Raw genomic sequence first — 13,913 nt, forward strand, 5'->3', positions numbered from 1 at the left:
TTTCAATGTCAGTCCTTGTGAAGGAGCTCATCTGGTTGCTAGTCTGAGGCTAGCCATGTACATGTGCCCAAGCTACTGAAATCCAACTTCCTAAGATTTTCCAAGTCCAAATATGAAATTTGTGTTCATGGGAGCCTGTATCAGGAAAGAGAGTAATGGCTGCTACCAGTTTATACTCCTTTTTTTTTTTTTTAAGTGAGGCAATTGGGGTTAAGTGACTTGCCCAGGGTCACACAACTAGTAAGTGTTAAGTGTCTGAGGCTGGATTTGAACTCAGGTACTCCTGACTCCAGGGCTGGTGCTCTATCCACTACGCCATCTAGCTGCCCCATACTCCCCTTTTTTTAATGCTGCTAGATCATTCTGAGCATGGAACTTTTCCCAAGATGTTGAAAAGTTTCTTTTTGCCCACTCTAGCCCATTTCTTCTTATATATGTGTACACTTATATAAGTATAAAATCTAAAACTAATATCTGTTGGAGGTGGACAAAGCATTATATTGAATGAAACATTTCTGATCTTTACATATATAATTTCCTGGTTTTGAAACCAGTAACTTAAAGAAGAGAGAAGTTTGCCGTTTCCCATGGTTTATGGTAACCACAGTACATTTGACCTCCATGGTGACAGTTTCCTGCTAAAGTTCAATGAGCTACTAGAAGAGCTGTACTTAGGGAAGCTGCAAACATTGTTTGCAAAGTCATTTTTAGAAAAATTTATACTTAGAGTCCTGTTTTTCCATAATTAACATAAGTGAACATTGGTATGACTGTTTCCTAACAACTGATGATAATACCTAGCATTTATATACACTTTAGGTTTACAAAAGCACTTTAATAATATTATCTTGTTTGATCTTCACAACAACCCCAGGAGGTAGGTGCTATATATGATCTACCTTTTACCAATGAGGAAACTACAGCAGGCACATTAAGTTTCTTGACCAGACATGCAGCTAGTGTGACTGAAGCTAAATATGAACTTTGCCCACTATCTGCCATGCCACCTAGCTGCATCAATGCCTGAAAATTTACATGTACAATAGAAAGAAAGGCGCCAAACTCATAAATGGGCTTTTACTTCATTTTTTTTAATGACAAAGTAGGCTTTTTAAATCTTTATTTCTATTTCTCTCTTTTTTAGTGGAAACCTAGACAAACAGACTGCACTAGGAAATACAGTTCTACACTACTGCAGTATGTATAACAAACCTGAATGTTTGAAACTTCTCCTGAGGAGCAAACCAACAGTGGATATAGGTAAAAGCACAAAGTGACAGTCTATGGTATTTGTTTCTTCCATTTGTGCCTGAGAGAATTTTATTTGCTAAAAATTAAACGTTCTAGTAATTTCTTTGTACTTTGATACTTTTTTTCAATAACTTTGGCAAAGCAGCAGTTGTAATTTAGTTTTTTGCCTTTTACAGTTAACCAAAGTGGAGAAACAGCCCTGGATACAGCAAAGAGAGTAAAAGCCACCCAATGTGAAGACTTGGTAAGAAAGAGCAAATGGAAAACAGCACACTTTTATTAACCTTCATTCACCTCCACATAACATTTGGAGAAAATGGAATCGTGCATATCTAGAGTAAATTCTTCTTTGACAATTGACCAAAGAAATCCAGCCAAACACTTGCTCTTCTTTTAAGAAATGGTAAAAATGGTCAATTTGCCATCCAGATGCCACACAGATGTGGCCTGTGAACTTATTGTTCTGTGTAGTAAGCTTGCAATGGAACCTCATGAATGTTAGCATGGAAGTGGTAGATTGAGGTCTTTCAGCTAAGGTCACACCTTTTCTTTATATAGATCCCATTGTACTTCCTTCACCATTGTACATCCAGATCTTGGTCAGTTAGTCGACAAGTGTTTCTTAAATACTTACTATGTGCCAGGCACTGTGCTATACCATGGGGATACCCAGAAACAATGGGAGGGAGGGGAACCTAGTCTCTACTCTCAAGGAATTCACAGTCTAATGGGGAGACTGTGTAAATAACTATGTGCATATTGACAGGGAGGGGACAGGGAGAGAGTGCTCACATAAATGGAAGTTACATAAAGAGACTGCCTGGGAAATCCCTCCTACAGAAGGTGGGATTTGACTTGAGTCTTGATGGAAGCCAGAGAATCCAAGAGGTAATGGTGAGGAGAGCATTCAGGACATGGGAAACAGCCACTATACAAGTGCAGAGTTAAGGGGTAGTTAGAACTGAAAGTGGGCCAATATGACTGAATTGTAGAATATGGAGAGGGGAGTGAAATATAAGACTGGAAAGGTAGGAAGGGGCCCAAGTTGTGAAAGCTTGAAATGCCAAACAGAGGACTTGAAATGTGATCCTGAAAGTACTAGAGAGCCGTTGCTGTTTATTAAGCAGAGGGAGTGCCATGGTTAGACCTGCCCCTTGGGAAAATCACTTTGGCAACTTTGATTAGAATGGGGAGAAACTTAAGGTGCAGAGAACAATTTGAAAGCTATTTTAAGGAGGTGATTGGGATACAAGAGTGGTTTAAGATGGGCCCCTGAATAGAGGTTATAGATAACAGTTTTATCACTTGCAAAGACTAGACCACACCTATACTGCTGTGGTGGCCCGGGAGGCATATTTTGTTTGGAAAGCTACTGGGATAGTGAATGGAACCATAAGGGAAGATTGATTGGGGGAGCTGATTTGATTATTATTCCAGAACTAGAAGTGGTTGGGTGGGCCAAAGAGCACATACTCACAAGACAGCATGGCGGGTGGTGAGATGGGCCTGGAGTAAAATGAATGGGTGATTGAGGCAGCCACCAGTAAGCAGAGTGAGGGCTCTGGAACATAGGATTGCGGGAAGGAGGGGGAAAGTCATGACAAAAGGGTCAAGTCCTCTAGGGTTTGAATCTTTTTTTTGATTAGTGGTTGTGTAAGAGTCATTCATTTGGGGGCAGCTAGGTGGCGCAGTGGATAAAGCACCAGCCCTGGATTCAGGAGGACCTGAGTTCAAATTTGGCCTCAGACACTTGAGACTTACTAGCTGTGTGACCCTGGGCAAGTCACTTAACCCTCATTGTCCCACCCCTCACACACACCCCCCCCAAAAAAAGAGTAGTTCATTTTAATGTTTTAATTAGCACTGTTAATCCTTGTTACTTTCAGCTTTCCCAGGCTAAGGCGGGAAAGTTAAATCCACATGTCCATGTTGAGTATGAGTGGAATCTTCGACAGGAAGAAATCGATGAAAGTGATGAAGATCTGGATGACAAGGTGAGTGTGAATAATCAGTGTCACTTTCTGGGAATACCTGTGACTTTCCCCTTGATATAGAATATATCTGTGCCCTGCATATAGTAAGTGCTTTGTTAGTGTTTAGTGGACTGAATCCTTGAGTTTCTCTCATCACTGGTTCTATTACATCAAAGCTTCTTAAACTATGGGTCTCAACCCCATACCGGCTCACATCATTAAATGTGGGGGTGGTGAAAAACTTGGCAAGAGCAAAAAGTTATATATATATATATATATATATATATATATATATATATATATATATATATATATATATATATATATATATATATGGGATCATGTAAGAATTTCTTGAGCAAAAAAGGGTTGTAAGTGGAAAAAATTTGAGAAGTCCTGTATTACATAATATTTCTACAAGTTAGTAACATGGGCTTTTTGATTCTTGAATTCATGAGAGGTCATATGCTATATTGGGAAGAGCAATTGACCCTATGGGTACAATTGTTGGTTTCAGACAATCCCCAAACCAGAACTAGAATCAGAAAGAATAGGGACCAGCAATGGTTGATTGAGTTTGCCAGCAAAGAAGCCTCACCCACATAAGTAGAGACTGCCTGAAGGAATAAGAGGACAAGGATTATCTAGGTTTAAATTAGACTATGGGTAAATTGGGTAAGGGGTACCTCTTGATTAGAAAGGACTTGTCACTTGGAATTTGGGAGTAAGATTGGGGATGTGGAACAAGAAAGGCTCTTGTTTGGATTATCTTTTTCCCATATTCCTGCCCTAATGGGTAGGAACTGCTGTTTCAAGTCAAGAGTCCTTAATTCCTGTTCTAACTGTGCAAGCTTGGACAAATCACTGGGCTTCTCTGGGCCTCAGTTTGCTTATTTGTAAAATGAATGTATTGGATTAGATAGCCTCCAAGGATGCTTCTGGCTTTAATATGTCTTGATTATAGGCACTGTAAAGTACACTGCCACTAAAGTACAACTCTAGGGTACCACTGTGGAACAGAAGGTGTCTTGAGTTCATTATGGCTGTGCTACCCATACAGGCTCTGCCAGTTTCTACCAAACTGCAGGGTTCCCAGTACAGGCTTGGTATCTGGTGACACCTGCTGTCTAAGAGCAGAGTGAAGACATTTTTAGCCATAAGCACCCTTAAAACAATCTTAATACTTAATTTAGTATTTAAGATAGAGTTCCATGAATGTGGTAACTGTATCATGTGTGATTGGTTTCCTTTTTATGCTTTTAACAATATAATTCTAAGAATGGGTCCATGGGCTTCACCGCACTGCTAGAAGCGTCCATGACAAAAATGGTTCAGAACCCGTGACTTAAGGGAATCTGTGTTGTCATCAGTTATGCGAGTACTCCCTATACATAATGCAAGTTGCTGGGCAAGTTACTTAACCTCTCTGTTTGCCTCAGTTTTCTGATCTGTAAAATGAGTAGGACCAACCTCATAAGGTTGTTGTAAGGATCAAAAGAGATAAAATCCTTCATGGATCTCCAGATAAAGGGCATTACAAACCTTACAATGCTATATTAATGTGAGTTATTGGTGTTAGGAACATGGCCAAAATAACCCAAAACTCTGATGACGAGTCTTCTGGGGATGAGCCTTTCTGATCTTAACTAGGTTAATCCATGGACATTAGACATATGGTCCCTCACTGGCCCATTTTCTGAAGCCTTTTGGGTTTGGTTGGATATGCCAAGATGGTTGGAATAGTCAGGGTTATCACTTCTTTGTTTTGATTCTTAATAAGAAGAGATCATTAATGAAATGATTGCCCTAGGATCTGCTTTAAATGGACTCCTTATCGAATACCTCCTGTAGCAGTGCCTATAGACTCAGAAGAGAAATCAAACTGAACATAAAATAAATTAAAGTCTAGATTAAGAAAGAGCCATAAAATTGAATGAATGATCTTTTAAGTAAACTATATGACTTGAGGCAATTGCTGCTGTGAAATGGAATCTCTGGGTCATTCTTTGGTATGGCAAAGTACCTTCCTATAGTTGGTTTTAGTGATAAACTCGTGGCTAACCTCATCAAATTCACATTTCTGAATTCCAAGAGTTAAGCCAGTTCCTCACCCCCTGCACATATATGTTAACCCCACAACGCAGCAATTTATGATTTTATCTATCATAATTTCACCCCTTAGCCTAGCCCAATCAAGAAGGAACGTTCTCCAAGACCTCAGAGCTTCTGTCACTCCTCCAGTATTTCCCCCCAGGACAAGCTAGCACTGCCAGGATTCAGCACTCCCAGAGACAAACAGAGACTCTCCTATGGAGCCTTTACCAACCAGATCTTTGCATCCACAAGCATAGAGTCACCCACCTCTCCAACAGCTGATGCTCCCCCGCTGCCTCCAAGAAATGCTGGGAAAGGTAAAAGATTTGGAAAACTCTTTAAAGTCACTTCCTAAAAACTGATGTGGTAGGTGGAATGATTCAGAGTGAATGTGATGTCAGAAATACTATTTTCCTGATGGTGATGACAATAGCCTATGACTGTGATCAAACAGGGTAAAGAAAATATTATCTTGGACCAGAATACACACATATGCACTCAAAGTTTTGTCATACTAAGCTTTTCAGGGTATTGTAAATTACTTTCCATCAAGAGCTATTCATTAGGTTCCCTTCTGCTCTGAAGGAATTAATGCACTTAAGTAGTGTCCAAGCCTTCAACAGAAATGCTTTGCTGTGATCTCTGGAATATAAGTAATAAATTTTTGTCATACCCCTTAGCTTCTGGGTAAATGAGTTCTGGTTGTCTTTGTAAATGGAGGAAATTGAGATACAGAAAGATTATGCCTTTTGTCCTGTAGCATGTCACCAAGCAAAAAGAGAGAAGTTTATAGTTTTGTAGCCCTTTGTTGCTTCTGGGGAGTACTCTGCAAATTCGTCTAATAGCAGAACCATCCTCTGTGTGTATTATAAAGCTTACCACAAGTGGAAATGACTTCTTGCTATATAGCAACACTCATTTGACCAATACTGGGGCTATGTTGTTGGCAATGTGAGTATTATCCAAAATCTAAGTTTCCCCATAGAAACAGTGATACAAGAGGAGGGTGAGGTGTTAAGTTCTGAGATAAGTCCCACATGGTTTATCTTAGTATAAAATAAGGAATATCAAGTTACAGTAAGATATATGAGAGGGAAGGGGAAAGAATAACCGTTTATATAGTGTCAGTTATGTGCTAGGCTCCATGCTAAACTCTTTGTAGTTGTCATCTCATTTGATCCTCACAACAGCCCTGGGAGGTTGGTGCTATTATTATCCCCATTTTACAGATGAGGAAACTAAGGCAGACAGGGTTAAATGACTTGCCTGGAGTCACACAGCTAGTAAGTGTTTGAAGCTGGATTTGAACTCAAGTCTTCTCAGCTCCAGACCCAGCACTCTATCCACTGCACCACCAGCTGCCTCTCCAACATGAGTATACGTGCCCTTTTTTTAATCTCTTATCTCTCAACAAACTTCTGTTAAGTGTACACACTAAGATTACAAAAATGAGTAATTATAATTACCCAGTCCCTACCCTCAAGAAGTTTACACTCTAATGGGAGAGATGAGTCATATGGGCAGTGTAGTAGGAAAATATGAGGACAGAGAACCTGCTCTTCTTATTCTTGTCCTATTAAAATGAAGCTTCACATGATATTTTTTTCACTTAAATAACTATATCTGGGTACCAAGGAAATTTTTTTTTAATGTTCCATTTAATGGAACAGAAACACCACTTCCACCAGCTAGCTATTTTCTAAAGAGCCAAGAGAAAAAAAGGCAAGATTGTTTAATAATCTGCTAAACCAAGTACTCATTGACTAGGACACCAGTTACATACTTGGTCACCTGAAGAAGAGAGTATTATTATTTTTTAAAGCTGAATCGTATCCTAAATGGATACTACTTCCTTCCTCCCTACCCTTCCCCCCCACAATAGCCTTGATCAAATAAGCATTATTCACAAAGAGACACTTACCAGCTCATCCAATACAGACCCAAGCATCATGTCACACACAAACTCCTCAGGTCATTTTAAAAGTGACTTGAAACTTAAAGTACAATCCTATAACATGCCTTTTGAGAAGAGAGCTAAAAAATGCTTGTAACTCAATTTTTAGACCATATTGCTTAAAAGCAGCTAATTTCTTCTTTTTAAATGTCATTCTTACAATACCCCCCCCCCAAAAAAGCAAAAAAAACTCCAAACATTTTCATGAAAAGAGGACCTTATTGACTCTCTCTTGTTTCTACAACTCATACTTCTCTGGGAAGTTATTATCATCTATTTGTGACAACAGTAATTTCCACTGTTCTCAGTTAAGGTGTGATTATAGCTTCAGGTGAGGAAGAAACATGAAAAACAGGATAACACCGCCCCCCCCCCAATACTAAAGACAACTGAAGAGAAATTCAAAGGAAAGCAGGGAATAGAATTCTCCTAAAAAGAGAATCCAAGTTAGATTTCTTTTTTCCCCAGAAGCATTACTACCTCATATCAAAATTCAAGGAGGTTCGATATAAATTGACGTCAAAGCCTATTGTGCTTTACCAACATTTCTGTCAAAGCTCAAGAAGGATAAGAAAATTCAAGGCTGAGAACCTCAAAGAAGTAGTGTGTTTATGTGGGGCCAGTTTGCTATTTAACCAATATGTAGATGAGGTGTCCAGGGAGATGTCTATAATTAACCTGGGGCCAGAGAGTCCAGATGAGTTTAGGTCCTCTCTTGGGATGACAGTTAACATATAGAAGAGTCTTTGAGCAACTAGTACTCTCACAGACTATTCTAGCAGAATACAGAAGGTTAATAAAGATATAAGAGCATGAAAGCTCAGGTTATAATGGGTAGTTTTCTGGGTTTAAAAAGGAAATAAAACCACTGAAATACCAGATTCTCTAAGAGAATTGCAACCTGTTAAATAATCAACATTTCAGTAAAAATTCATTAGTATTTTCTCAAGCAAAAAGGCTAAGCTTAAGTCCACCTTTGCTCTAACATAGAAAGAGCATGCTAAGCTTATTAATAGGTGGGATGGATATGAAGAAGCATATTTAACTGACTTATAATAGATTTTTCAGGCATTTTAGTGGAATTTTTATATAAAATTATATATTAATTACAATGAATTCTTATGCAGTCATTAATTCCCTAGATTTTTTGTCAGTTGGTTTGAAGCACTAAAAAATTTGAAAAGGAATATGACTCCATTTTATTTGAAATATTCTTTAATGTAGAATTTTCACTAATTCAGAGAAGTTCACATTATTGAGAGTTACCTCTCCAGATGACCTACTCTTTGCAGTTCATCATTAGATACAATGAGGCTTAAAAACAGAATTAGGAGATATGATCACTGTATTTCAGGAGCTCAGAGTATAGGTGAAGAAAACCAACACCCTCACACTCAAATTCATGACTAAAGAAGATAATAAAAGAGAAATAGAAACAAGGAGTACAAATTTGTCTGAACAGACTGTAACTACTATAAGGTTGCTGAAGAGAAGTATGAAAAGGTCAAGGGGAATATAACATGTGCATCTACAAAAAACCTACTTTGTGCAGAGTTTTTTCCTAGTAGCTGGAAGAAATGAAAAGTTTAGATGAGACCAAATCAATCATGAAGCCACAATAAATGTATTAAGGATGGGGGTGGGTTTTGCTTTTTATTTTTAAGTCATCCACCAGCTGAAAATCATACTTCAAAATTTTAACAAAGAACCCATTTTAACCAAGAACACCCTCCACCCCCACCTTCTAGTAGAGTTACATATCCCCTTTTGCATATAATTTCCTTAGCTTTCATACTCTATCAATGACAGTGGTTAGGAAGGGACTTGGAAGGAAAGAGAAGAAGAGAAGAATTTCTCAAAATATGAGGGTGGACCAAGCTGTCATGAAAGAAGAGCAATTATGTGATTCAGATGTCTTGCTTTGGAAATATTTTTCTATTGGCTGCATTAGTCACATATTGATGACTTTACAGTTTCCTGGTGGGGAAGGGGGTTGGCTGTGTGGGAAGGCAGCCAATTTGACTGTTTCAGTAGTAGAAACTTCCTCCAGACTATTTTCCTTCATTTGGCTAAGATCTTTTGTCAGTCTTTTTTTTTTTTTAAATCAATCTCTCTAAATCCTATTGAAATCACCATTGAATAAATTTCCTAACCCTCTTAACCAGAAAATATAATTATCTTTATGTTTCCTTGCAGTAAGTTTAGCAAATTTAAGGGGCGCTATTTCTGAGTCACCTGATGTATGTAGGGTGTGGAAAGCAAAGGGAAGGAAGTTTTCACTATGTGCCTCATGAAGGATAACATTCAGGAATATCTGAGTAATAGCTAAGAAACCATATCTCCGGATTTCATGAATCATAAAATACAGGATCAGACCAAAGTTGGAGTATTGTGTTCAGTTTGGGGTGCTGCATTTTAGGAAGAATATTAAAAAACAGAAGTGTGTTTAGAGGAGAATGAGGATAAAAAAAAATTGAAAACATTCTTTAAAGAGGACTGCTTGAACCAACTAAGTAGAGCTTTATACTTCAAATGAGGGTTAGAGTAGATCACTTCTAAGAATTTTTCCAACTTGATTATTCTATAATTTTTATTTATCAGCCATCCCCAAATGTGGTAATGTGATAAGGACAACATCAACTAAAGAAAAATGATATGTAATAAAATTTCCCTAGTACAATGAATTTAATAGCAAATTTTTGCTGTCATATTTTTCCTGGTTTCACAAGGATCAGACAATTATCAGTCTCAAATGTTCCCAGACTCCTTTTACTTAATTTTTTTTGGGGGGAATGGAATTCTAAGTATAAATGTGTATCTTCTATTAAGAATGAAATTCAATAAGTATATATTAAGTACCTGCTATGTGCCAATCTTAGTGCTAGGCACTAAGAATACAAACACAAAAATGAAACAAGCGCTGCCCTCAAGGAGTTTACATTTTCTTGAAGACTCAACAGACAGAAATTCAGACTTAACATTCATTAAGAGATGAATATTTGTATTCAAATATTATTCTCTTCATAAAAAGTACAACACGGGTTTCCTTTGAATAGTGTTCGCCTAGATGAATTAGTTTTTACAGAGCTACTGTGGGAGACCTACATTACAAAGTCTATTAATTGCATGGCTTTTAAAAAGACAGTTAAAAACGTTTCCCCCAATAACTTTATAAAATTCACATCCTGAAAGAATATGATTAGCCTTTTAGGTGCTTAATTGCCCTGACTCCTAGCACCAACTTTCTAAAGGGGCTCCATTATATTTTGAATTTCCTAATGGTAGCCTTACAATTTATGGCCTTTGTGGGAGTGAGCTAAAAGTACCGGGTCTTTCTTTGGAGCTTTCAATGTCAAACTGAGTAAGAAGTTCTCCAGGACAGTGCTAAAGCCTGAACTAAATTCACTTACTAGGCTCCATAATATTCCTAATGCCTCCATCCTCCTTAGTGGTATTAGGTGTTTCATCACTTTCTGAAGCTAACAAATTGCATTTACTGTGCTGCCTAAAAGCCACCAGATTGCATTCATAAACCTATGGGCTGTTTCAAACAATGACTGCCATTTATAGAACTCTTTACAACTTGCAGAGGGTTTTACACACATTATTTCATTTTATTCTCACTACAATCCTATGAAGTAGGCGGGTAATACAGGTAATAATGATGAAGAGATGGGGGTGTTTGGCTTCTATGACTTTCCCATGGTCACATAGCTTGTAATTATCTAAAGCAGAATTTGATCTTCCTGATTCAAGCCACTCCAGTACCATGCCTCCAAGAAGGAGCATCAGGCATTCACTGTCACCCTACAAGACTCAAAGAAAACATGGATTTGTCAGAATACACCCTGGAGACACCTACTAGGTGAACTTGAACAAGATAGATGACCTCTTCATATCGACAGATGGATGGATGGATGGATGGATGGATGGATGGATGGATGGATGGATGGATGGATGGATAGATAGCTGATATAGATATAGATATAGATATACTTTTGAATTTCACAAAGGGGAAATCTTACCAAACTTTTAAAGCTGGCTTAAGGATAATCATTTATTTTAAAACATGACTTCATTCTCTATGAATTATTTGGGGTTTTTTTTTATAATTTCTCCTTTAAGAAAAGACAGTAAAGTCATCTACTCTTCAAAGCTCTGGATTGTGGGGGGGAAAAAAAGTAGGAATGAATCATGTATTTAGTAATAATCATAAGAATAGCTAATGTTTATATAGCAGCTTCCTCTGTGCCTAGCAATGTGCTAAGCACTTCACAATTATTATTTCATTTGATCCTTACAACAACCCAGAAAGCTATTGTTAAGGGTTAAAATTCTAGCTAAACTGTCTAAAATATCTAATGAGTGGTCGCCAATAAATTATAAGCTTTAGCAAGAGTTAGACTTTTAAGCATTTATTAAGGAGAATAAGAATTTGGTAAAGAGAGAGAGAAAGGCCTAGATTTCTATCTATTAAAGGGAGAGCACATTTCTAGCTCCGCTCTCCACCAGCGTCCTCAGGAAAGAGAAGCGAGACTGAGCCCCAGTCTCTTCCTTCCTCCTCCCACTAGTCTGCGTCACTTCCTCCCCGCCAAAGAAAAGACTCCTGGTCTTGCCCTCAAAGACCTTCGCTTCATGGGCAGAACTCTTCTACAGTAAGTATCCAGCAGGTGGCGTCATTCCAATCGTTACACTATTATTATCCCCATTTTACAGATGAGGAAACTAAGGCAAACAGGTTAAATGACTTGCCCAGGATCACATATAGCTAGTTTTTTTGTTTGTTTGTTTGTTGGTTTGGTTTTTTTTTTAGTGAGGCAATGGGGGTTAAGTGACTTGCCCAGGGTCACACAGCTAGTAAGTGTTAAGTGTCTGAGGCCAGATTTGAACTCAGGTACTCCTGAATCCAGGGCCAATGCTTTAACCACTGCGCCATCTAGCTGCCCCTAGCTAGTTTTTGATAGGTGAATATAAATCAACTAAGTAAGTGTTAGTGTCTGGATTTGAACTGATGTCTCCTGACTCCGGTCCCAGCACTCTATCCATTGTATTACTTGTAGAATAGAAACACCCATAGAAGGGTATTTTTGATACCTGTACTATACAAAATGGAGACCAGCCTTAGTTTGGAGAATCTCATCACCAAGTGATATGTTGGGCAATGATCTTCATGAAAACTGCCTACCAAGGTGTGGAGGAGTTGGGATCTCCAGAAATATTCAGTCTTGTGAAATTACAGATCCTTGAAGTATAAGATGGTTATATGTCAGTTTTTGCTTCTCTGAATCATGCTTTGCACTTCAGCATACTAAAGTGGTCGTGCTTATGAATAGTTCCAACAAATTTTGCTTCCAGATTCAGGCAAAATTATCAGTGATAAAGGTAATTTCCCAGGCCTTACCTTTTTAAAAATTTCAAAGATAGGGGCAGCTAGGTGGCGCAGTGGATAGAGCACCGGCCCTCGAGTCAGGAGTACCTGAGTTCAAATCCGGCCTCAGACACCTAACACTTACTAGCTGTGTGACCCTGGGCAAGTCACTTAACCCCAACTGCCTCACCAAAAAAAAAAAAAATTCAAAGATGGAATTGTACTTGGTCCCAAAGATTCAACATGGAAAATTGTTTCCCAAGTCATCCAAAATAAATACTTACCCACTGAAGAACAAAAGGAGTCAATCATAGACATGCTTCTTTTATTCTCGTCAGTGCCACATTTTTTCAGGGACTGTGGAAGAATAAAGTGTTTTTCCTGATAATAGTCATTGTTAACATATCTGTATTACTTTCCATTACAGTACCTGTTCTGCCATTAACTGGAACATTGGCTCTACAGTATCCCTCATTCTGTGATAAAAACAAAAATAACAGACATATAGCACCTTGTACTACGAACCATGATTTCCTATAGGATGCAACTGCTTTGCATGTGGTGGCTAATGCTCAAACTAACATATACATCCTGGACAAATTTGCACTGTAGTTGAATGACTTGCCTAATCCTAGTAAACTACCAAAATATATAACATTAATATTATTTAAAATAATTTTGGAAAAGAATAGGAAATTTTTACCAAAATCATCATTCAAAAATAGTTGATTATAAGTCAGATACTATCAGTAAAAGGTTTTCTTGATTTCCTTTTTATGGCCTTGGGCACTTAGTACAGTTAAGTTGCAGATAATTGTATATCTGGGTCACTTCATCAGTGTTTTATAGGGTCAGCCACTTTACTGATCTTGCTTCAGTTCCCCCCCCCCCCCCGCCTCCTCCTAAGATGTGTTTGATTCAGAGTTAATTCTTTTTTCATTTTTCTTTGTTCTCTAAAATTACTTATTCCTTGACTCAGGGAGTGCTCAACTTTTTTGTTCCCCAAGAAAATATTTCTTTTCCCCTCAAGTGAGTAACAGCCTAAGGACTGCTAGCCATCATTTACAGTTGTCAGAACTGCCCCTAAGGGGGATTTGGTTTGGTTTGGTTTTTGTTCTTTGGTGTGTTCCTTCTAGAATCTAAAAGAAGAATGTATGTAATTAAAATCAAAAACATTTTCTGTGCTGTCCTCTTCACTTTTAACATCCAAAAAGTTTCAGAAGATAATATAGTTGACTATGTTTTATTTTGTTCATTATTGAAAAGATATATC

The 13,913-nt window shown here is 38.0% G+C and overlaps 1 protein-coding gene across 1 annotated transcript in view; it reads left to right on the forward strand.

Moving 5' to 3' along the window:
- The window catches only part of ASAP1 (ArfGAP with SH3 domain, ankyrin repeat and PH domain 1), a 375,367-nt gene that overhangs the window by 333,100 nt on the left and 28,354 nt on the right, over positions 1 to 13,913 (forward strand). The window contains 4 exon segments of the mRNA XM_043965620.1: positions 1,145 to 1,260; positions 1,428 to 1,495; positions 3,138 to 3,245; positions 5,407 to 5,635. Coding sequence (XP_043821555.1) covers positions 1,145 to 1,260; positions 1,428 to 1,495; positions 3,138 to 3,245; positions 5,407 to 5,635 — 521 coding nt within the window.

The sequence above is a fragment of the Dromiciops gliroides genome, chromosome 1 (assembly GCF_019393635.1).
Source record: "Dromiciops gliroides isolate mDroGli1 chromosome 1, mDroGli1.pri, whole genome shotgun sequence".
NCBI lineage: Eukaryota > Metazoa > Chordata > Mammalia > Microbiotheria > Microbiotheriidae > Dromiciops > Dromiciops gliroides.